The sequence below is a fragment of the Melospiza georgiana genome, chromosome 1 (genome assembly GCF_028018845.1).
Source record: "Melospiza georgiana isolate bMelGeo1 chromosome 1, bMelGeo1.pri, whole genome shotgun sequence".
Taxonomy (NCBI): domain Eukaryota; kingdom Metazoa; phylum Chordata; class Aves; order Passeriformes; family Passerellidae; genus Melospiza; species Melospiza georgiana.
The window spans coordinates 73,173,146-73,197,671 of record NC_080430.1 but is presented as its reverse complement, the minus strand read 5'-3'; the positions used below and the strand labels follow the sequence as shown (position 1 = coordinate 73,197,671).

Sequence of the window (24,526 nt, the reverse complement as noted above, 5' to 3'; positions counted from 1 at the left end):
GTGCCCCCCAAACTTCCTTTTCTCCAGGCTAAATGACCCAGTTCCCGCAGCCATTCCCCATAAAACCTGTGCTCCAGACCCTTCACCAGCTCCATTGCCTGTCTCTGGACACGCTCCAGCACCTCGATGTCCTTCTTGTAGTGAGGAGCCCAAAACTAGACACAGGATTCAAGGTGCAGCCTCACCAGTGCTGAGTACAGAGGGACAATCCCTGCCCTGGTGTGATTGTTGATACAGGCCAGGATGTCATTGGCCTTCTTGGCCACCTGAGCACACTGCTGGCTCATCTTCAGGCAACTGTCTATCAGCACACCCAGGTCCTTTTCTGCTGGGCCAGCTTCCAGACACTTTTCCTGCATCCTGTAGCACTGCCTGATGCAACAGATCCCTCGGCAGAGCCCTGTCACCCTCTGAGCCAATGGAAGCATCATTCCACTCCCTGTTCCCTTCATCTGGCTCAGGGCTGTACGTCATGAGGGCAACTGGCTTTGTCATTAAAGAGTGAGGAAAAGATGATGTTTTGTACCACAGCCTCTTCCTCATCCTTTACCACTGTTTCCTCTTGCATTCCACAAAAGGATAAACAGCCTCCTTAGCTCTCATTTTGCTGCTGATGTATCTGCAAATACATTTGGTTGTCTTCTACAGCAGTAGTCAGATTAAGTACTAGATGGGTTTTGGCCCTTCTAATTTTCTCTCAGCATAACCTTACAACATCCCTGTAGTCCCCCTGAATTGCCTCACCCTTCTTCCAGAGGTCATCAAGTTATTATCCACCTGTATTTGTGCCCTCCCCGACATCTGATGCTGGGACACGGCTCACACACCCACCGGGAACGCGGAGTTACAGAACCACCTTGGCTGGAAAAGGCCTCTGAGATGGTGACATCGAGTCCAACCCATGACCGAACCCACGTCACCTAGACCATGGCACCGAGTGCTGCATCCAGCCTTTCCTTAAACACCTCCAGAACAGTGACTCCACTCCTTCAGCAGTCCAAGGTCCACCCCCGGGGCCCTCGCTGGGCGCTGCTTACCCTGGGGAGCCCTACCCTGGCCCAGCCAACACAACCCGCCGAGGGTCCGAGCCCCCAGCCAGGCTCGGGGGCCAAGCCGAGTCCCGCATCCCTCCCGTCCCAGCAGCGCCCTGAGCCCCTACGGGCGGGGCGGCCGCCATGGAGGCTGCGGAGCGAACCAAGATTTGCGGAAACGGGGAGGCGCAGCCCGTGCCCACCCCATTCCCGGTCCCTCAGGATCGGCCGCCCCCATTCCCGGTGCCTCAGGATCGGCCGCCCCCATTCCCGGTGCCCCAGGATCGGCCGCCCCTGTCCCGGTGCCTCAGGATAGGCCGCCCCCTCCCCGCGGGAAGCGCGCGGTGCCCACGCGCCAGAACTCACTCCTCCTCCCCCGCCGCGATCCGCTTCCGCTTCCGCCCTCCGCCGCTCCCGGCCCCGCCCCGGACCGCGCCCCGCCGCGGGGGTACTCCGGAGCCCCGCCCCCTGACGGTGGCCACGCCCCTCAGCGTCTCTCCCTCTCCTCGGGCTCCGCCCTACGCGGAGGGAGCGGGCGCGAGGCCCGGAGGGGGCGGGGCCGCCCGCCGGGGCACGGCTCGCGGTTGGCCGCGGGAAGTCTCGCGCGAGCGGGGATCCGGAAGCGGCAGCAGGGCGGGTGGGAGGCCGCCGAGGAGGCGGCGGCGGGGAGTCGCTGTGGCCGCAGGTGGCGGCAGCGCCCGCGGCAGCAGCGGCGTCGTCAACATCATCAGCACCATCGACAGGGGCCTGGCAGCGGCTCGGGCCCCGGCCCCGCCAGGAGGGAGGTTCTGCGGCGGCGTCTCCGCTCAGGCTTTGCCGCGGTAGCGTCCCGGCAGCGGTCGCGCCGCGGCGGGCTGTAAGATGGCGGCGGCGGCGGCCGGCGGGGGCGGCAGTGTGAACCCCTTCCTCAGCGACTCGGAGGAGGACGAGCCCGAGGAGCCCCGGCCCGGCGGCGGCAGCAGCAGCAGCACCGAGCCGGGCGGGCCGGCGTACCCGCAGCAGCAGCCGGAGCCGGCGGCGGGGAGCCCCGAGGAGCTGCCGGGTCTGCGAGCGGCGGCACCCGGCGATGCTGCCGCGGGGGCCGGGGAGCTGCCGCGGGTGCCGATGGACGCGATAGCGGCGCAGCTGCTGCGGGACCAGTTCCTGCTGACGGCGCTGGAGCTGCACACGGAGCTGCTGGAGAGCGGCCGGGAGCTGCCCCGGCTCCGCGATTTCTTCTCCAACCCGGGCAACTTCGAGCGGCAGAGCGGCACGCCGCCCGCCGGCGGGGCCCTGGGCAGCCTGGGCGGCAGCAGCGGGCTCGGGGGAGCCGGCGGCAGGGAGCCCGGGGCCGGGCAGCTCAGTAAGTGACCCTGGCTCGGGGCCGGGGGCTCCGGGAGGCGGGGACAGCCGCCGGTGGGAGCACGGGGCTGGGCGGGGATGGCTCTCGGTGTCTCTGGGCGGCCGGGAAAAGCGCTTGGCATCGCTCCTTCAGTCGTTCCTTGTTCTCTGTAACCTGTGCGGGACTGGCGGAGGCTGTAGGAGCGGTGCAGAGGGACTGAGGAGGTGCGCTGCCAGATCCGGTGTTACCCTGGTGCCACAGGCGTAGTTTCATGGAGCTTCGGTATCCCGGTGAGCGTCACCGGTATTTACCAAATGTGGGAGAAATTATTTCCAGCAGCGTCTTTAGCGCTCACTGCCAAGAGATAAGTCGTACGGTGCTGGGAGAAAGAATGAGGTGTTAAGCCGTGAGTGCCACATGTAGAGTATAAAACCTGCCAGAATTGGGGTGTAAGGAACCAGGGTGTTATTTCTGGTGCTGCAGCTAAAGACAGGTCTGAGTTTCGCAGCTCTTGCACAACTGGTACAATGCTTCCTATAATTAACACTTCCATGTTTACCAAGTGTCTGCAATCTTTGGCTAGCCAAGGAGATGGGGAACTCGGTAAATATACTGAGTTGGTAAAAGTTTAGGGAGCAAAAGGAGTGCAGGTGTTTGGACAGTTGTCACACAGCTGGCCTTAACAGCTTTTGTGTTTTAAAAGTAGCACACGTGGCTTAGGATAAAATCACCTCAGTGTCTTGTCAGTGTTGCTGTCCGGACACATCGGGTTCTAAAAGGAGATAGCCTGTGGAGGTGGCTTTGGGAAAGAGAAGCTGACCAGCCACCTGAGTTTGAGGATTTAATGAACTCGTGGGAAGGCATTGAAAGGAATTGTGGGTAGCAGACAGGTGAAAGACATAATTATGTCCAAGATGCCTAAAGGCATTTTGTGAATAGTCCTATATTTTCGTTTCTTTCAAGAGTTTCTGATGTTGGAAAGACACAAAGTTACACTTTAAATTTGGAAATAACTAGTAGCATCTGCATGGCTGGGATAATAGACATCTGAACTTCAACTTGTTAGTGCATTTGAAGGTCTTTTAAAAAATGTATGACTTCTTTTAAAATTCCTGCTGTGTTGTTTATATTCTGTTTGTCTTGTTTGTGAATTATTAGAATTTCATACTTCTCTTTGTCCAATTGAGAGCTTCAGTGTGGTCTTCTTCATGATATGATTAGCGAACATTGGAAAAACTTGTGCTTCAGGGCTTTGAACTGATAAAAGTTTCTGTTTCATCCCCAAGCTGCTTCCTTGGGGATTCCAGTCAATTAATCTGATTGATTAAATATTCTCTTTTCTTTGTTAACATAGTATGTTGTTTCCAGTTATTGACACTGCACATACTCCAGAATTAGAAAAGCAGCAGCCTGTGTAGCTGTGTTGTTATGCATGGAAAAAAAAAAAGATCTAAGACCTCTTGCAGTCTTAGAGCAATGTGCACTTATGTAAGAACATCTTAATTATTATTTTGCTGACTTGCTAATTGACAGGTGCCTGTGGGATGTCCATATTAAAAAAAGGAGGGAGGAGGCCGTAGCAGTGTGGAGAGAGAGAAGGGGGGACTAACACTTAATTTGGACAAGTTTAATAATACTGAAGTGCTGAAATTAAGTATCATGCTAGACCTTATGCTAAAGGTGTGTCTTGAAGTCTGATATCTGCAATAAGTTAGAGTGCATTTCAAAGGATTTTTTTTGTCTCAACAGTGATTCAAAAGGCACTTCACATTAAGTGACATTGAAAGGTGACAGATGCAGAACAACGAAACAATATTTTTATATAGCTCAAGTAGCTTTTTTAACTTGGTGCCATCAGACTTGCTTGCAGTCTGAAGTCTGGCATTGAGCTAGCAATTGTGACAGCACTGTTCAGACTGAATCTGACTGAACAAGAGCTGATAGTCTTGTGCCTCTGTAGTTATGTCATTTTCCAAGTACTACAATGTAGATTGCAGAAGACTCTGATGGGCTGAAAATCATGGTCTTTGGAAGAGTTCCCTCACTTTTTTCCTGAGCATCTGGTATTACTTCATTTAGGTGGGTAGCTGAGCTGTAGTTCAAATCCAAGAATAAGTCTCAACAGTTTCCTAAGTTAGTCAAAATGTCCAGTTTTGTTGAGAGATCCAGTCTCTTGTACCTGTCTTTATAAGAGAGTTGTGCATATACCTTCTCTTGCTTTAACATGCCCAAAGGTATTTGAGAATGAACTACTAGTTTTCTTAATAGAAACGATGGATGTAGAAAGTAGTGCAGGTTGGCATGATTGCCATTTCAAGGTCATGTGAATTTTATGCCTCAGTGAAAAAAAATCATAACATCATTAAAAAAATTATTTCTATTTATTTCTGAAGTCAGAATTTGTTCTCAGTGCTTTGTAGCTGCTCCTCCCAGCCCCCAAGTTAGATTAATTTCTCTGGCTTTATTCTGACATTTTTCATAATTGGAGTGGATGCCGAAAGAGTATGACTGGCAATTCTTATTGAATGTGAAGTATGTTTGGAATGCTGCCTGAGGATTTCCACTGAGCAATAGGAAGCTTTCGTACTTTACATGCTGCACAGAATGGGAGAATTTCAGTACAAGTGTTCATTGCCTAAATGGACTCTGAGAAGTGCCAGTCTAAACTCTGAGTGCGTGCTGCTATTTATTTTGGTGTGGTTTTATTTCTTCATCTTGAAAGACTGTTACAAAAAGATTTTGCTCAAATGTCATTGGATTTAAACAAGCAGCATCATGTGGTCAGTGAGTGACTTAGAAGCTGTTTTGTCTTTGAACCATGCTTCAGAGCTCTTGGTTGCAAGAGCAAATGACAGTCAGATGACTGGGATTTCTTAGTTCTTTGCAAAAACACCCTTCCTTTTTCCAGCAGCAGCAACATCACATCTACAAACTGAGATTAAGATATATTGTAATGAAAAAGGTTTCTTGTGTCTAGCAACTTTGCTTTTCTGGTTTGAAGCAAGTGAAGGAGATGACACTGTTCTGTTAGATGCCCAGCACTGTGTACAGTCATCCTTCATGTCCTGTATTTCAGCCAGATGTTCCCAAACTTCTGAGAGCTTCTTCCACTGGTTTCAATAGCAGTAGTTTAATATCTGCTAGAGCACTGGATACCACTTTTCTAATGCTACTCATGTGGGCGGTATGGTTTGGAAATCCCTTCTTACTGTATTCCAGATCTTTTACAAGGCTTTAGTCAGCACCTATACATTAATTATTAATTTTATCCCTATCATTTTTGCATAAGAAGATATAGTACCAATTGAGAAACTCAATTTGGAAACTGAGTGTCTCAAAATTTAGAAATAAAACTGTGGCTCAAATGTCTCGTCTGTGTTCCTGGACCACAAATGTGTTTATTATACCCATGACTGTAATTCAAGCTTGTGCATAGTGGGTGAAGAAAACTTCTTTTTAATGTGATTGATACGATGTCCTTTGGTTGCTGTGTTTGATTAATGCCCTTCCCTGAAGGAATGCAGCTTACACTGGTAGGACTAATGTTAATCTTAAAATTTGCTATTTATTTTTTTTCTTTATTGCTACATAAGTGCAACATTCCCAAAATTTGAAATAGCTTTAATGAAAATCATAAGGGGTTTGAGCACTTACATTGCAGTTGTGCTTTTCAGGAGATAATTTTTTTCTAGTTATTGCCATAATAAAAATTTTTATAGCTTTCTGGGGTTTTGATTCCAGTTACATGAAACTAATCCATGAGTACAAAGATATAAAGTATTGCTGCTTCTTCATAGTAAGCTCCAGGATTTGTTTATGATTGGGGGTGTTTGATTTTTCTTTGGGAGCTTTTTTTGGGGGTGGTGTGGAATATTCTAATTCATTGCTCCTTTTGCTTGTAGCCTCTGAAATTCAGATGGATCCTACTGGAAAAAGCCAAGTGGGAAGAGTATACTTTGTGAGAGGGGGGTGTCTTGGTAACAACTCTTCTCAATCCTGAATCACAAACGTTGTAATTTTGTGTGGAGCTTTGCCATGACCGGTGTTTCAACTGAGTTTTGTTCTGAGTGAAAATATAGCAGAACAGGGCTACTTCCAAACAGTTCATTATACCTCAGTTTAAATAGCAGTCTAAATAAAACAGGAAATTGAGAAGATGGCAAATAATTTTTGTTCTAGTGACTACTTCTTAGGTGTTTTGGTGCTGTCAGCTGAAGTCTTTGGCTTGTTACTATATGAAAGGAAGCAGAAATACCTAGTCCTGTTGGCTGGATCTGCAGATAATGGGAAGTAGACTGGCAACTTGTGAGTAAGAGTGGTTTTACTGCCTGATTTGGAATACGTGCTCCCTTGAGAAAGGATGGAATGGAAAGGTGCAGATAAATAGGCAAAGCTGCTGCTAATCAACAGAGGGGAAAGGCTGATTGCTGTCACTTTTAACGAAGAGCAGAAAACATTTGAAAGAGTTGATGTTTGTATGTAATGCTGAAAGAAAAGGAAGCAGAGTTCACTTGAAACCTGGCAGAAAAGAGCAATGCCTGGAGGAAACCTGAGAGGTTTGATAGTGCTCTGATGCTGGCTTTACCGAAAGAGAAGCCAGGTGAAATTTTCCTGTTGTGACTTCTTTAAACCCACTCCATTTTACTGACACTGGTGTTTCTGACAGGTTTTCAGTAACATGCACTTACAAGCTGCTTATGTTAAGGCTTTTGCAACTGTTGGAAGTGTCAAATGACTAAAACTGGGTGTGCTGGAAGCTGTCCTTGATGGATGAGTCTAAGCTTTGGGTGATGTAATGGTAGATTGTTCAGGAGGCAGGTTAGTCCCCATAAGTATGTAACTACACAAAGAAGTATCAAGATAAGGTAGGCTGATAAGCATGACAATTACGGACAAAGGAGGAGAGAGTAGAAGCCTCTCTTATTAGGCAGGTCAATATCAAGTAATCCACTGAGTAGTGAGTGACTGTGACGACTATGTTGTATTTTCCCATATCCTAACTTAGTGCATGTTGTGGTTCTTTTAGGATCCTCAGAGCTATGACATAGGGAATTTAATTACTTTTGTCCTGGCTTCTGTTCTGTTCCTGTGCTAGAGTTCCTGTTACTTTTTGATGCTGGGGAAAGCAGAACTGAACCTCTCTATATATGCACTGTAGCTAGTTCAGTTGTGTGTGTGTTTAACCATCCTGTGGCTGAAAGCTTCAGCAAAACAAGCTGGATTTATGCTGAAGCAGCACACCATCCTTCTGATGGTTTTGCTATTAGGGAAAGAAGAGATTGGCTTTTGGTATGTGGAAAGAAAGAAATTAGAATGTTGAGCTAGAGCTTTGCATTTCAGAACCAACTACTGGCAACCTTTCCTAAGTTCTCCCATATGTAATTTCAATTCTGTGTAAGTTATACCAAATTTCCTGTAGCTTTTTTTCCCTGTGAGAATTGCCTTTTTCTAAACTGAAGATGTGACTCAAACTCTGTCCAGCTGAGAGAAAGCTTGCTGAAAATTTTACATGAGTTTCATTCTGATAAATGATAAAAAAGTTTGTCTAGTATTTGAAAGCAAGTTATTATCAAGTAGATATGGAAATCAGCTATGTTGGAAGCTGATCTGTGTACAGTCTGTCTCTGTTAATTGAAAATTTATACATACTGGACTTCTGTGTTCTGTAAACACAGAATTAATGAAAATATGGGAAAAAATCTTTTCCAGGATGTTCTTATACTTCCCAACTAAATTAAGATTTTTTTTACAACATCTGAGTTAGGTAACGTGTATCTGTGGATCTCTTTAAAATATAGCATGAGGAATCCTTTTTTTTTTTTTTTTAATGAGAAGTCCTGAAACCTTATACTGCTGAGTTCTATCTAACAACTCCTTGTCTTCAAGGTGTTACTTGTATTTGGATTTCTAGTGTATTGTAAAGTTGCAGTTTTGAGAAACTGAGCTGACATCTCCTCTAGCACAGGTTAAAACACTGAGTAATTCAATAAAGTTTGTAGGCCTTATGTATTTATTTATGATGTGAATGCCTGAGACATGCTACTAAGTATATTGAGTGTGTTGGACAAATAGTTTAAAAAAAATAATTAATTTTTTTTTAAGACAGACCTAGTTGAAAAAGCTTGTAAGAAATAGTGAACCTTTTCTTCCAGTGCACTGTAGGGTAGAGGCAATTTTCTTCCTCCCTTCCTGCAGTATAACTCTGCATGATAGTGATGCAGCTGATTACTTTGTTGTTGAATTGAAGGAAATACTGTTACGTAAAAAGTCACAGAACAAGAATTTTGTATTTATATAACAAGTACTTTTTTGTCTTGTTTGATGTTAGAGGAGAAAGAAAGCTATGAGCTGTTTTGTCATTTGAAAAAAAACTTTTGGAATAAGAGAAACCATGGCAAGAATAATCTCAGAATCACAGTATGGCTGAGGTGGGAAGGGACCTCTGGTGATCATCTGGTCCAACCTCCTGCTCAAGCAGAACTACTGTGACCTACAGCTGCTTTCCCAGGATCATGACCAGGTGGCCTTTTAAGTATCTCCAGGGACAGACTCCCTCACCCCTCTGGGTAATCTGTGCCAGTGCTTGGTCACCCTTAGAGTAGAAGTGTTTCCTGATGCTCCAAAGGAACCTCCTGAGTTTCAGTTTGTGCCCACTGTCCGTGGTCTGTCACGGGTCACCACTGAGAAGAGCCTGGCTCTGTTCTCTTTGTGGCCTCCCTTCAATTATTTATAACCATCATCAGACTCCTCCTGAGCCTTCTCCCCATGCTGAGCAGCTTCATCTCTCTCAGCCTTTTCTTATAGAAGAAATGCTTTGGTCTCCAGTTGCAAGTTTTGGGTGTTTTTTTTTTGTTTTTTTTTTTTTTTTTAATTTTCTGGGAACCATATGGACACAAATTAAGTTTTAACTGGAAAATTTACTACTGTCCTTAGATAAATGTAGAAAGTGGGCAAATGAGAACTTACTGAAATTTAAATATGAAAAAAACTGAGGCAATACAGTGCCTGAGAAAAAAGATAGATATTATCCATACACTTTAAGTAGTCCTTCAGCAAGGGCAGCCATTTAAGGACTAAATTGAGACAATTTTGCTTTATGTTTGCCTTTAACAGAAAGCTGGGTTACTGCAAAAAATGGAAAACTCCTTGTGGTGCAAGTTAATGGATGCATTTTGGACAATGCAGTCCTGCAGCATCAAGCACATGCAGTTAATGTGATGCTGGTGAAGCTTTGTGATTTCTGCTAAAGCCAGCTGGGGTCATGGGCTGGAAGGAGTACCTCCATGCTATGCCTGGCCCTTGGCTGTTCTGTTTTGGGAAGGTCTGCTTGCTCAAGAGCGCTGCAGCTTGAGCTACTCCTTGCACACCTTTAGGGGGTCAGGCTGGGTTTGATGCTTTTCCTAAGGGAACACCCCTCTGGACCTCAGTGTTCACTGCTGCAGCATCCAAATGCTTTGTGCAGGGCTGGCTCAATTCTTTCAGACTCAACTAATTTGGATGCTGCCTGAGAACGTCTTTGCAATAAGTCTCTCTCCAAAAGCAGCCTGGTTTTGGTATGGCTCTCCAGGAGATCAGCCCAGGTGCATCTGTATCATAACCCAGTTCTGTGAGCATGTTGTTTCTCTGCTAGGGTGCACAATCTTACCTATTTTCTACTTGTAATTTCATTTTTCTGATGAGCTTCTGCAGTGTGCCTGTCATGGGAGTGAGAGTGATGCTTTTCTATTGCAATGTGTCTGCAAAATAATTGTTTTACATATCTGGTGGTTGGGTTTTTTTGTTGTGGTTGGTTGGTGGGATTTTGTTGGTTTGTTTGGGGCTTTTTCTTTTCTTGGCCAGCAAGTGTATGTTAGTTTTCTCTAACCAACTTTAGGGGCTTACCCTCATATGCTTCCTGTGAATTTTTATAACTTGCTATAAATATGAAGTAGGAAAGTGTATTAATCATCTGTTTTCAATCGGGTTTGGATTGCCTGTCATGGACTAGTATTGAATGTCTGTTCTTGATAAGTAGATTGTTCTGACAGCTTGGAAGTTCATTTTATTCTAGTAGCTTTAATTAACCAAGTTTTCATTTGATGAGGGTCTGAAGTCTTCAGAACATGCGGATTTAGAAAATTCTGCAGGTCTGATTGATTAAGAACATCTGGGAGAGAGCAAAAGAGGCACTTGAGTTGCAAAGCAAGGTTGGTAGGTCAGGTGCTTATGGTTTAGTGCCTGATGCAATGAATTAATTTAAGGCTTTTTGTTCCATCCCCAAGTTACCATAGCAATGTGGAATGTGTTGATCTGGTAAAATTTACTCTACAAGTTCAAGTTGGTTTAAAAAATTGTTGTGTAAGTCTGTTTCTACTGTAAAGGTTGTATGCTAGATCACATGTCTGCTGCAATGGATCAGGTTTGCTTTGCTGAAAGATCCAGCATCAGTAAGCTTGGAACAAGTTGAAACATAACAAATTTTAAATGCAGCAGACTTTTAAAACTTTTCAAAGTAATACTGCTCCAGAGATGTCTTATGAAATGTGGTATGGTTAAAATAAATTTGCAGTTTTATTTATGGGGAATTAAATAGTTTAATTAATTTATTCATATATTGCACAACATAGCTATTTCAGTTGCTATGTAAGGTAGTCACAAATACAAACTGTGAACTGATGATCTCTTATTAAAGAATTTGTGATGCCTGATTGTTTGATTTAATGTAGGAAGGACTTTGTTAAAACTCTTGGGGTTTTTACATTATCCCATCTTCTATCATATGTGCTCACTCTCTCTCACAATTTGGTTTATTCACATATGCATGTGTGTGGTTCAGTACTAATATGGGGCTTAAGCATGTACAAAGAAGTACAAGAAGTAATTTATTTTTCCCAATTAGCCTCCATTCCCTGTTTCCTTGACTTCTGTTATTTTGTGCCTGTGATATTGTGCAGAGTAGCTGAAAATACAAGTTATTCAAGGACATACTTTTTCAGACCAGTAGCTCTAGAACAGAGCAGGCCATCTGCAGCATGACCCTACTGGCTAGTTTACTCTAGGTCTGGAATGTTTAAGGTAGATAAAATACCTCACTTGCAGACTTCTTTACTGCCAGCAGAAATAGAACTAAAATGTGTATTTATACATCTGCATTCCCTTAGGTCTCATTTTCAATAATTCTTTTATTGTATCTGTAGCACAGAAGAAAGGGAAAAAGTGTTAGACCTGAGTAATTTTCATAGAAGCTTCTCAGTTGGGATCTGTTGTCAGAATACTTGCTAGTTTGCCTGTATCTTTGCATTTAAAAATTAGGCTGGGTGCCCTGGAAGTAAAGATAAGCTATACCCTATAAAATATGTTGTCCTTTGCCAATGTCTATGAAACTTTTTTCTGACCTGTGATTTGAAGATGCCTTTAAGTTTTGGCTTTGATCTCTTCATGACATAGTTTGCTTTTAGACAGAGAGGTTCCTCCACGCAAGGAGGGGTTTATGTGTATATTGGGAGGAGGGGCAGCTTCACTCATAGGAATAGCACAGCTCATCAGTAAAAACTTGTGTGCTTTCTAAAGTTAAATGGAACTATATGGTTATTTCAAAGCTTGTCTTAGTAACAATCCATGGCTTGTTGGTTGTAAAACATTGCAGTAGGGACTTTTATAGCTTCTCACTTTTTGGAGAGCTGAAAGAGTATCTCAGAGTAACTTGGGTTTTTTCCCCACATGCAGCTGTAATTGCTTTTCTGACATTTATAATCCCTAACAACTTTCTTTGTATGATAGTTCATAATTTTTGGAATCTAATTTGCTGCTGTGTGTTAAGTGTAGCATTTGTTGGTTGAATTATCCTGTTTTGTTTTGGGTTTTAATTCATAGTAAAAATCAAACCTTAGCAATTCTCTATTTTAATAATTTTGTTCTGCAAAACAGATTTTCAGTGCCCAGTTCAATAATGAAATGCAGCTTATTTCTGTTGTTGCAGAGAGTTGTATTCTGGAGTTGTATTGGGTTTTTTCTTGCCTAGAAGTAGCTGTCAGGATGGTGATGCTAAGGAACGATTTTTGATGGCCTCAGTCATTCACTTATGTAACTTTCAACGTCTGGTTTTATTCAGGATAAGCTAGAAGGCATTAACCTGAGATGGCTTCTAAGTAGGGTTGTACCTGACACTGAACTGGCAGGCCTTGTTAAATGTTTGTCCCTAGTGAAATCCAATGTAGTGAAAATTTAATTTGTGAAGAGAGTGCATTATTATTAAATAAAATTACTACTGGTGGATTGAGTTGCTTGTACAATAATTCAAACACTAATGTTAAAACTCTTCAACTTTATCTAAAGTAAAAGAAAAAAAGAAGACGACTACATGCAATAAAAATTCTGTGCTTCTGGAGCAGAGCTGTGCTTGGATGATTATTCAGAGTTAGTGATATAAATCTTCATAGTATCCAATAGCATGAACAACGTCTTAACAGTTTTCCCAAGCCTTTGGTATGTTCCTGTTTGATAATGCTGCAGTAAATGACAAATACAGTTGTATTAACCAATTGGATAGAACGTATTCAGAGTGTTCTTTTGCTTGGTTTTGGGGTTTTTATCAATGCAAAGTCATTTTTGGTTTTGCTTCTCCAAATAGTGATGTGTGAGGGTGGAGGTTGGAGTCACCTGATGACCCTGATAGCATTATAGGTATAAGTTACTATCCAGACCTTTTCAAGTTTTTTTGAGATAGTAAAGGTTCTATCTCTCTGTGAAATGTGTGAGCTGTCTGCCTACAGCTGTTTCATCCTCCATAGACCCCTACAGTTCATAGAAAACCTGGCTTAAACTGGGAAATGTGTTGTCCTAGTATGTGCAATATCCAGTGGGAAGCTGCTCTGATCTTGCCTGGGAAGGATTCACTTTTAGTTCCATTTGTATGCTTACCAAAATCCTATTTCCAGCAGCCAGTTATTTCTCCAATCACTGTAAAATGTGGTTAGCCAGCTATTTCACTCAGCAGTTTAAAATACGGCAATAGTCTGGTTTCAGGATTACAGATATTTTTCAGTACAAGTGAACACTTAGCTAAGTGAATCTGTCATGTACAAACATAGTATCGCTTCCTCTCTTTGAATTGCAAGGAAAAATTGTGGCTTTCTGGGTCTTCATATGTTCCATTTGATTAATTGTTAGTAAATGATGATATGATTTCCAGTGATCTTAGAGGAAATGTGACAACTGGCCTGCTTTATCAGCTAGTAATTTTTAAAATCAATTTGGATGTTTGCAAAGTAAATTCAAATAGCTTCTAAAATATTAATTTTTAAAATATTTTTTCTTGTGCCTCCTATCAATAAGTAATGCCACTTAATTTGTCTATGCTTTTAGCTGATTTACAGTGTCATGAACATGTAAAGATTATTGAACGAGATTTTGTAGAAGACTGCAACATGCATTAATTTTTACTTAATGCATGTACTGTGACAATATGGCTAATATGATCAGTCTTGGTGCTCTTTAGGTAAACTGGTAAAAATAATCTCCTTTTATCATCAGAGTGAATGAAACATAACCTTTTCCATATTATGTATGTCAGTGGAGGGGGATGTATCACTTGGAGATTGCCTTACATTTTCCTACTTTGGTAGTTATGCTCAGCATTCAGGGAGAGCTGAATATATGCCATGGGAACAGAAGCTGTCAGCAGAAGTCTGCATGTCATTTGGTGCCAGTTCTGAAAATAAGAAAAGAATTTTAAAATCTTTTCCTCTGGAATGAAGCAATATTTTAAAAGTGTGTATAAGTTAATAAACAAAATGGGATGAACCCAATTTTTCACTTCACAAATGAAATTAAATGCATTGCATTTTTTAAGGGATTAAAAATCTTGTTATCTTTGTGTGTATGAATGTTGGCATTCTGATTTTGCTCATCCTTTTCCAGTGGTAAAGGTAAGAGACAAGAACTGTGCACAGGCTCTCCTTTATTATCCTGATATGTCTCCTGGCATTTCTCTGGTATGAATTATGAAAACGCTAAGCCTATTTCACTGCTGCTCTGTGCACTTTCTTGTTCCATATTAAGGTGATCCATGTTCTGCAGTTGTTTATACCTGCTTGTCAAAATTGTTCTTGTTACTTTGCTTTTACCATTTCTGAACCTGAAGTTGACAGCAATTATTTTGCCAGTATTCACTAGGAAAGCTTTTAGCAAAAGGGAATTGCTGATTATAAAGTGTTTTAATTCAGAGAAAGAAGCTAAAATCCATGCACAGGAGACTTGATAAGAATGAACGTACCAAGACAACAAAATGAGTTCCCGCTGCTGTGGCAGATTGGGTTTCTTTCTGGGAAAGAAGCAGATTTCAGCCAAAGTGTACTTTTCCTTTTCAGTGGTTTCTCCACAAGAAGTTGCTTTGATATTCTTTGCCAAATCACTTGAGACTCAAATTTTTATTTTAAAAAATTTGTATATATTTCTTTCTAAATTTTTTTTTCTTCTTCACTTTCAGTTCAGAAACTAGTTCTCTTTTCTGAATGCTGTAGTTGAAATGCTTCCACTCAGTGTCGTGGAGTACAGCTGTTTGTACTTCAGACAAATGCTATTTCACATTCCTCAGGTGAGCTGTGTGACTGAGCACAGCTTTCCCTTTGATTCCTTTCCTTCAAACAGCCCTGCCCATCTTCCCAAGAAATGAGGCTGTTGTGGTGCCAGCAGGGAGGTGCTTTTTACTGTGGGAACCCAGGACATCCCTCTGGGTGTCCAGGACGGCCAAGACCCCACCAGGGGCCTCAGTAGCCCTGGCATGGACCCCAAAACACCTGTGGGTTTGATTATGACCCGTGGAGCAAAGTACTAACTTTATATGAAGACCAGCAAGCCATAACAGTTTAGGTAGAATAGTAGTGAAGTTATCACGGGTTGAAAAAGTAGATTTTGGGTGGGGATTCAGGAGGCAAGATGGAGGGATCTGGATGTGTCCAGTCTTTGTTTCTTCTTCTTGGCCTCCATTTTCTTCTGTGATGTTGGCACTTACAGATTGGTTTAGAGTAGAGGCTCACTGTCTAACATAGGTGGTAGGTATTGGAAAGTAATTGTAGACATTGTACACATAATTTTTAGTATAAAGACAGAACACCGCCCCGGGGGCAGGCAGAATGCCTCTGACTGTCGTGCTGAGCAGACCTTGGCAAGACAGGAGAAAGAATTTTATAGATAAGATACAATAAACAACCTTGAGACCGAGAACTGAAGAGCCCTGACTCCTCCTTCAAGCACCAGGCTGGGAAAAGAGACTTTCCAGATTTTCTTGGGGTGACTCTGAGCAGCTAGAGATCCCAACATTTTACACCCTCTCAATCCTTGCATAGCAGCTACATCCTTTATAGAAGTGTAAAATATGAGGTTATAAGATGTTATTCCATGAATTTCTGGTCAATGGCATTAGTTTTAGGAGTTAAACCTCTTCTGATGCCTGCTTACAGAGACAGTTGTAAGTAGCAAGGTCACCGACACAGTTTCCCCATGGTGACATTTTAGGCGGGTGAGGCCATGGCACAGGCCTGCTGTTCTTCACTGTTCAGCAGCGCCTGTGTGCCCTGACTGTGCTGGTAATGGCACATCTTGGGTTAGGGCTGTGCTAATGGGTGTGCACTTCTGTAATGGCAGGAGCATCAGCATTACTGTCAGAGTGAAATAATGGTAGCAGGAAACCCATGAGGGCTGGGGTTCCTTAGCAGATCCTCCTTGATTTCACCAATCTGAATGTGGCTGATTGTGCATCTTCCCAGTGTCAGCCTCTACCTAAATGGAGTCCAATGTTTGCTTTTATTATGAACATGGTGATGATAAAGCAAAGTCAAAATAGTGAATGTACAAATTTCCACCCAGTAAATTGGTGCTGTGCATGCAGGGGTGGTGCTTAAGGCAGTTTCTGGGTGTTGAAATCGTAAACCCCCTTGGTGTTCTTGTTCCTGTAGGACCCTTAAGGTTGTAGAAGTGATTGATTTTGAGAGTTGTTGGATTCACAGCTGCTGGTATGACCTTAAACAGCTTCTGACAGTTGTCTAAATCCTGGCAAAGATTGTGGTTACCCCCTGCTTTTTTTATAGGCATCTGGGTTTTGGTGGTTTGGTTTTTTTCCAAGAAGGTTTTGGCTTTGGCAAATAAGTTTGTGTTTTCTGCCTGGGTTTATCAGTTCTCAGGGGAGAGCCTTGGCCTCTGAAGTGCATCAGTAGTCATATAAAGAAAAAGTTGTGTTGCTTATGGCTTTGGATGCTTCAATAATAGTGATGTGGTTGACTTAAGCTGAAATTTGAGCATTGTTTCTCTGCTGTTACTTTGCTTCTGTTCACAGATCAATTAGAAAATTGATCAGTTTTATTTCTGCATTTGCCGTAGCAATGCTCTATGTGAGACTTAGTTACTTCTCTTCAACATCAGCTTTTCATTGAGATCTTCATTTAAATGTTGTTTTGAATTTGATTTCAAAAAATTATCTTGTACCTCCCAATGAAATAAGTTAGAGCAATATCTACTTATCAAGGTGCTGGGTGTTTTGAAAAGTCATTTCTAAAATCTTTCATACTGCATGAATTCATGTTTACTTTTGAACTTAATCTCTTCAAATGTGCAGCAGTCAATTTTCCAAAGATGCTGTAAAAAGAAGAGTTAGTATTGTGTTGCTAAGCTATATAGAACAGCCTACAGAGAATTACTAAATCAGACTAATGTATGAAAATATTGCAGAGGATGACTGGGGAGCAATGAGGTTTAAAACCAATGACTGAGTAGAGACTCACTGAGGAGCAACAGCTTGTTTCATTGTTTGGATAAGAAAACATTGCAACTGGAAAAAAACCTTTGGTAGATACAAATTGTATACTGTGATATACTTAATGTCCATGGAACAGACAGGTTAAGGTTTTCGGGCAAGTCTTGATGGTGTGGAACTCAGAGGGGGGTACTTTAGAACCTCTGTATCTTTTAAGTGTAAATGCTTTATTCAGTCTTAATTCAGGTGTTCTTATTTGAGTACAATGCTGGCCTGTATGTGGAGAGGATGTCACAAGACCTTACAGTAAAATGAAGCATAAATATATGAAGAAATTCATTAATAGATTTTTTTTTGGCTTTGTTTTTCTTTTTTTACATAATGCAGAATGGGAGGAGCAGTTAAATACTTAATGATGTTAGTCATGACAGAGTTTGACTGACAAGTGATGAAATTGCTTCTATTTCCACTGACAGATAAGAGGTTTTTTGACAGCTCTGTGGAGTTTGTTCTTTGTTAATGTGACAACAGTTCTAATGTAATTAAAATTATTCTTGAAGTGCTACATAGAAATTAATTTCAAAAGGAGAGGAAAGATACTAAGGTACTGTCTGCATGTTTAATTGTGCTGAGAAACTGTTCAATTTATTTTAAGTTCTGTTACCAAGTAATTTGTGCATTTTTATAATAAAAAGGTGAATATGTGCTTCAACAGACTTATCAAAATTGTATTTTGGTTGATGGTTTTTTCTTTGCCATTCCTGTGAAATGAAAAATGTCAAGATCAGATCCAAACCTTATGCTGGTTACTGAATTTCTTGATTTTTTTTTCTTTTTTAAATTCAGAATTTAATTATAGAGTGCAAATATTATACCTGCAGTAGCGTGAACTGCTCTTCCTTTGCTTTTGTTAGATACTGCGTTCCTTAAAAAATGTTAGTTAAGTGGGTATGTACTGAAGTTAAGAACTAGATCAGAAGATATGTAAAAAAGTATTTGGTCACAGTGACATGCCTTAAAATACTAGACATGGGAAAAGGAAGTAGAGTGTTTGAGGCAGCCACAAGTTTATGTTAAAAGGGACTGGCTTGAAACTTGTCACACAACAGTTTGGTTTCTTTTATGTTCTCAGCTGGGTGTCCAAGCCAAAGTCCTTGGCCCTTGTGGAGAAGGGGAAGTGCTACAATGCACTGCTCCTCATCTGCTCTGAACAGGCTAGAAATGCCATCTTTTAGGGAGAGCAAAAATATCTTACAGTCTGTTCAGTGAACTTGCTGTAGTGCTGCATTTTTGGTTCAAGTTTACTGATGTACTCTCTGCTTACAGACCTTCAGAAAATGCAATGCAACTTGAGAACATGTAGCCTCCAATTTATAGTTTCTGAAATGAGATGCTGTTTTGACTTTCTCTATAAAAGGCAGCTCTTTAGGATTCCTTCTGATATCTTCTATTTTTTTTTCTCCTACCCTTTAAGATCGTGCTGGAAGCATCAGTACTCTTGATTCTTTAGATTTTGCAAGATACTCTGATGATGGCAATAGAGAAACGGATGAAAGAGTAGCAGGTAAGTGTTCTATATGTTTTAGGAATGTTGATTTTTCTGTTTAACTTGTTGTTTCTAGCTTAAGTATATTTAAATTAACATTTCTGAAGGTGACAAGATTTCACTGAGGTGGTTTAACTAGTTGCTTGATGTTGGACACTTCTGCTGTAATTTCTGTAACTATTGAGGCAGGTGTGCTTGTGTATGATTCCAGATGTCACCAGTGCAGAAACACACAGTATACCTGAAAATTGTGCCCAGCCTTTGGCAATAGAACTGTATCCTGGTATTACCTGCTGACTACTACTGTTAAGCTGAAACATTCACTAAATTACTCTACATAGTGGTCTGTTGCTGCTAGATGGGTTAGAGCTTTCTGACATAAAGATCTATTGCAAGTCATCTCTTAGACATAGCCTTCATTGAGATCAAATAAGCACCTCCAAACCCAGAGCAAATTTGGGATTTACTCAGTTCCATAAATCTTCTTCACTATGAATCTTCATTGTAGTGCTTTTCTCTCCTGTTTGATTCCTTGGTTGTATAAGGTTGGGGTTTTTGCCTTTTGTTCTGAGTCTTTGGCACTTTAATTTCAGGATCTATTACATCACCAACATCTCTTATGTTAGAAATTATTTTACTAACCACTTTTGCATGTGAGCCATGTTTCTCTGTCCAGGTTTTTTTTTCCAAATTCATATAGTAAGTTATTCTCAGCTTCCACAGAGAAATCCATAAAAGCTCTCTAGAAATGGCTACAGAGCTCTCTTTACTTGTTGTCAGTTAGTAGTATTCAATATCCTGAGCTCATGGAAGTTGTCCACGCTGTGACTTCTGCTCACATGGTTAAGCTTTATGAAAAACTGAGGTGTGATGCAAGCTGCCATGTCTCTCTTCCACCCTATTGTCTCTACTCTGAAACACCAAGCAGCAAAAAGGCTGACAAAACATAGTTCTGTAAAGGATCTTCATTCTGAAATTTCATCTCTGAGTCAGACTGAAATGGTGGGAAAATCTCATTTTTCTTACCCAGCCAGTGTTGCTGAGTTAAAGGACTGGATTAAATTCACAAACTCAAAGCAAATCCAGGTGTTTTGGTGTTCTGGTCTAGTACTATAGGAACTTAGTGTTCTTCAATTTGTATGGAAACTTCTGGATTCTTATTACTATTTAGCTACTCTCTTTTTCAATATACATAGTTCTTTTTAAGGAGGCAATGGTTGTAAATAGAAAGCTAATCTTCCAAAAAAAACGGTGTTTAAGGAGCCCAAGCCTTGTGAATTGTGTCCTGGAATGCAAGGAAGAACCAAGCAAAAATCCCAGTATTTTATTTATTTTTGGTGTTGTAAGAGATTTTTCCTAGTTCTAGTCAGTATTTCTTGGCAACAGTGTTACTGAGAGAGCTGGTTTGATTCTTGCTTTGAGCTGTCCTTAGAATTGGATTAGAGATGCTTTTAGAAAATATAGACCAGTCAGAATTGACATCCAATAGAACCAGAAATCTTCTGACAAAACATTACTGACAAAATATTGGTTACTTCCAGTATGAAATTAATATAGCCTAAAATTAAGTGTTAAGTTTAGGTAAATAGTAAAATTGATCAATATTTTTGATAATTGCTATATAGTGATTGACTGCTGTCATATGTAATTGATGAGGAAATTGTATGTCAGGATATTTACAGTTCTGTGTTCCTTTAGAGATGTTTTTCAGAGTTCTTAAAAAATAACATAAGAACTTGAACGAAATAAGATTGAATATTATTTCTGGATGTTTTTAAAGGCTGGAAGTTTTCACAAATATTTTCTTTGTACTTAAAATTCTGGTTCAGTCATAATTGCTTAAAATATTTTGCCTCAGTCATGTTTAAAGCTATCTTCCTGAGCAATTGCAAAAACTGATTAGTATTTATTTTGTACATTAAGAAATTATGTCAACAGAGGTTTCAAAAATTTTGCAAATCCAGTTCCTTCTTTAAACAAACTCTGGCTTATAACTTCTGCTTTTGAAGTTGTTCTTAGCTGCAAATGCACTTTGAAACCTAACTGAAAATCCATCTTGCTTATTTATTTCTTCTAGAATTCTTTCTTTTCTGTTAATAGATTTCATGTTTAGGAGATTAAAATTGTAATCTGTTGTGAAAGCTTGGGGCCATGAGCTAATAGTCATCTTTTTCTTCTGATAGTTCTGAAGATGAGGTTTGAGTCCTTTCTCTTTGTAAATGCCTTTCTCTTGCTCCTATCTTTGTTTTTTACTGTTTGGACAGAACACATGATTTCCATATCAGTTCCCTATCATATCAAATGAAAGATAGGACATAAATGCACATAAGTCACTAAATGAAACTGCTGAACTGGTTCTGAGTCAAAAGGACTTTAAAACTGAGGTTATAACATACCCACTTTACAAATACTTTTGTATCTTGACAATGTTAGAAAGCCCCAAATGAAAAAATGTATGCATATATCATCATCCCATATTCCATTTGCCCATTATGAGTAGTGTAGACTTAGCTGCCATTTTTTTTGTTTGTTTGTTTTAACAGTTAAAAAATTCCTGGAAATAATTGTATCAATTCTTGTTTGAAATTGATTTCAGTACTTAAAAGCTATTAGCCCACTTCATTCCATCTGGAATTAGAATTAAAATTTGGCCTCGAAGCAAGCATGTTTTGAAGAGTTGCTGAAAAGAGCTTTTCATTTGGGAAATCTGCTGGAAGGGATCTGAGTCCCTTCTATAATATTATCACTTGCTTGACTGAAAAGATGCAAGTCACAGAAGCCAGTCAGGATGTGGAAAAGTATGACAAAACTAACTGCAGTTTAGAAAATATAAATTTTCTTCTTTATCTACCTGATCTTAATGAAAATGAGAGTTATGTAACAATTTGGATTATACATTTGTAATCCACTAGGAGATGAAACAAACCAAAATTCATCCTCACAGCTTGCAGTTTACTAGATGGAAACAACTTGTTCTCTAAGACTGGTAAATTTTGAATCCAAAGTCATGTATTAAGTGCTTGAAATAATTGCTCCTAGGATAGACTCAGTACTGAAGGATTTGTTAGGGGTAGTAGACCTCCTCCAAATACTCATAATTTCCAGAAAGCAGCTAGAGAGTGGAAAACCTGCTCCCTTCCTGTGTAATAAGGGTACACCTAACTTGAATACCACAGGATTTGTTTAAAATAGGCTGCCTCACATTCAGTCTAAGGAACTGAATCTTCTGCCACATCTTAAATTTGCCATGGTCTAAACCCCCTACTTTACATAACTCCAAATGTTTATTATTGCTAACCTGCCTTTGACATCAACTCAAAAGATGAGAATCTAATAATTTTTGAGAATTTAATAATTTTAAAAGCACATGCTGTGCTTTCAAAGATGATAAAATTAATTCTTATAATCAAACTCCATTTCAATCATATGTATTCTCAGATTTCCCTGTATTTGCATTGATTTCTAGCTAGTCTGTGGGCCTCTGATTAGAAAAATAAGATTTGAAAGGAGGGAACCAGTTCAAAAACCCTTTATTTTTGAGAATTTAATTTATCTAGACTCAGGTTCACAGTTTCTGCTTTTTACAGAGCCTTTTTTTGTGTTTTTTAGTAGGCACTATTAAATTGTGCACACCAAAATCAGAGGAAAATCTTTTAAAAAATCAAACAAAACTTAAAAACAGAGCACAAAAGGCATCTGTAGTACAACAATCACTTGTTAACATTGTGTGTGTACTTTGTTCATCCCAAAAACAGATCTGGTTTTGTCTTCCCATTGCCTGTCTTAAGCCTGTGAAGGAGTTGTAAGCTTCTTAAATCTCCTTCCAGGTTGAAGGTTGTTCTTACAGAAGGTCTCCAGGGGCTGAAGCTGAAGACAAGTCTGCTGTAGTTCAGGTCTTCTCTGTGGGTGGTCCTGTCTCATTAGCATCAAAACATTAATGAGGCTCCTGAGTCAAGTGTTGGCCTCCCACTATTAGAGTGACAAGTTCTCTGTTACTTGCTCATGAATCTTCTGCTGGTCTTTATTTTTGTACTGTGGCAGTCATATCTTGTGCTGAAGTACAGCTTTCTGATTTGGGGCTATTTGTGTTTTGTGCTGAAGTGTTTCACATTTCAAGGCTGCCTTTTTCTTCCATCATCAACAAAAGAGCTTGTAAGAATATGAAAGTGCAGAAAGCTGGGTAAGCAAAGGGGCCCTTGATACTTGAGAGGAAAACTATTTTTAAAAGAAATGTCCAAATGCCATATAGTGGCTTCACAACACAAAACTACCCTTCTACCATTATCTGAAGTACTGGGTAATTCACAGTGAAATATGCAAAAATCTGGCAAGGTATTCTAAATGTAGATGATAAAATTCTAGTGTAATTGGAAATACTACTGCTTACACAACACAAATGATGGATGATTTTAGAAGTACTGTTTATTTCCTCAACTTTTTGGCCTTGGTTCAACAAGACTGCTGTTCATGTAGATCTCAACTAGTCCAATCCCAGTTGTAGGTGGTTCTTTGTCAGTATCTATAATCCAATAACTTATGAAGTCATTAACAAATATGAATCGATAGAATAAGACCCTTGAGAAATCTTAATTTTGAAATTTCAAAGCTCAGCAGACAAGCTACTCATTCCTGAAATGCAGTTCTCTTCTAAGTTAGCTTCATGAAAACTGAAACATTTAGAAATTGCTGATTTGAAAACCTTGGTCCAGTTACATCATTGCTTGCTTGAAAGATTCAACCATTGTAAGTCAGGCTTTGTAATTTTTTTCAGGATAGTAGCTGTAGTGATTAGAAACTTTTAATTACAAGAAAGCCATTTAAAAGCCATCACTTTTTGTTAAAAGAGCCATTGAAATTTGCATAGTTTTCTCCCCTAAGGCAAACTAACTTGTTCAGAAATGCCCTTTCCTTGTAGGAAGATTACCCTACCTGAAGGCTCTAAATTTCTATTCTTTGCTTTCCTGGTGCAGAGGAATATCTGATTCTTTCCTTTCTTAGGCTGTCTGCAGCAAAACTTTTGTGCATTATTGTTAAGGAGTGTCAGCCCCTACACCAAGTGCTGGGAGTTGTATGTGTTATCAGCCTAGTCAAGGTGAACTTCAGCTTGGCTTGGTCAGTGCTTCTGAAGGCGTAGCTTCAGCTTTGTAACGGGAGAGGCGGAGAGGCATCAGGTCATTTGTATTAAAAGTCAATAGTTCATAATGGTTACAAATAAAGGGGTTAAAAGGTTGCCTTTTTATGTAAGAGAATGCTATAGAATCAACAAATGGGAATTACTAATGTTGATTTCATTGGTAGATATGTTGAATTAAAAATCATTACATGTTTTGGCAGAAGATCACATTTCAGTATAACTTAAAGAACTTTTAATTACAGTTTAACATTTGACTGAAGTTAATGTTATAGCTGTTTTCATGTATAATTGTATAAGCACCTATAAACTTCTTCAAATAAAAGCTACATTTGTGACTGAGTTGAAAGCATCAAGGTTTGTATGATGGCAATTATCATGGCGCCGTTAGTAAGATTAGATGAGGTACAACTGTAACAATGCTGTGTTGTGGTGGGATTATGTGGCTGTTTTGACATGCTACCAAGGGACAGCTTCTCAAATATACTATGTCTAGAATCTTCTACTATGTAACAGAAACATGCAGCAGAGTAATCTACTTTTAAGGTTGAATGGGTAAAGTCCTAAAGATTTCTAAGAATTGTCAGCATCGTCACAGTTCACTAAAATTCAATTCTTGCCGTCTGACATGGGTTTGTCTGACATGAGTTTTTTGGCTTTCTATGCCTTCAGACATGTCTTATTCCTATTTTCCTTAATTGGATTCCTGAGTTTTTATAGTTTGCATTGTTTTTTAACTTTTTTTATTATTTATATCATTCTAGTTCAG

The 24,526-nt window shown here is 40.5% G+C and overlaps 2 protein-coding genes across 3 annotated transcripts in view; one reads left to right on the top strand and one right to left on the bottom strand.

Moving 5' to 3' along the window:
• PIGN (phosphatidylinositol glycan anchor biosynthesis class N) overlaps positions 1 to 1,429 on the bottom strand; it is a 99,687-nt gene extending 98,258 nt beyond the window's left edge. Inside the window, exon 1 of the mRNA XM_058032914.1 lies at positions 1,398 to 1,429. The gene's annotated coding sequence lies outside the window, so the exon portion shown is untranslated. The remainder of the gene's footprint in view (positions 1 to 1,397) is intronic.
• A 246-nt stretch (positions 1,430 to 1,675) lies between these two features.
• RELCH (RAB11 binding and LisH domain, coiled-coil and HEAT repeat containing) overlaps positions 1,676 to 24,526 on the top strand; it is a 76,842-nt gene continuing 53,991 nt past the window's right edge. For both annotated transcript variants that reach the window (XM_058025400.1, XM_058025391.1), the window contains exons 1-2: positions 1,676 to 2,373; positions 18,555 to 18,644. In XM_058025400.1, coding sequence (XP_057881383.1) covers positions 1,893 to 2,373; positions 18,555 to 18,644 — 571 coding nt within the window. In that variant the 5' untranslated portion in view covers positions 1,676 to 1,892. The remainder of the gene's footprint in view (positions 2,374 to 18,554; positions 18,645 to 24,526) is intronic.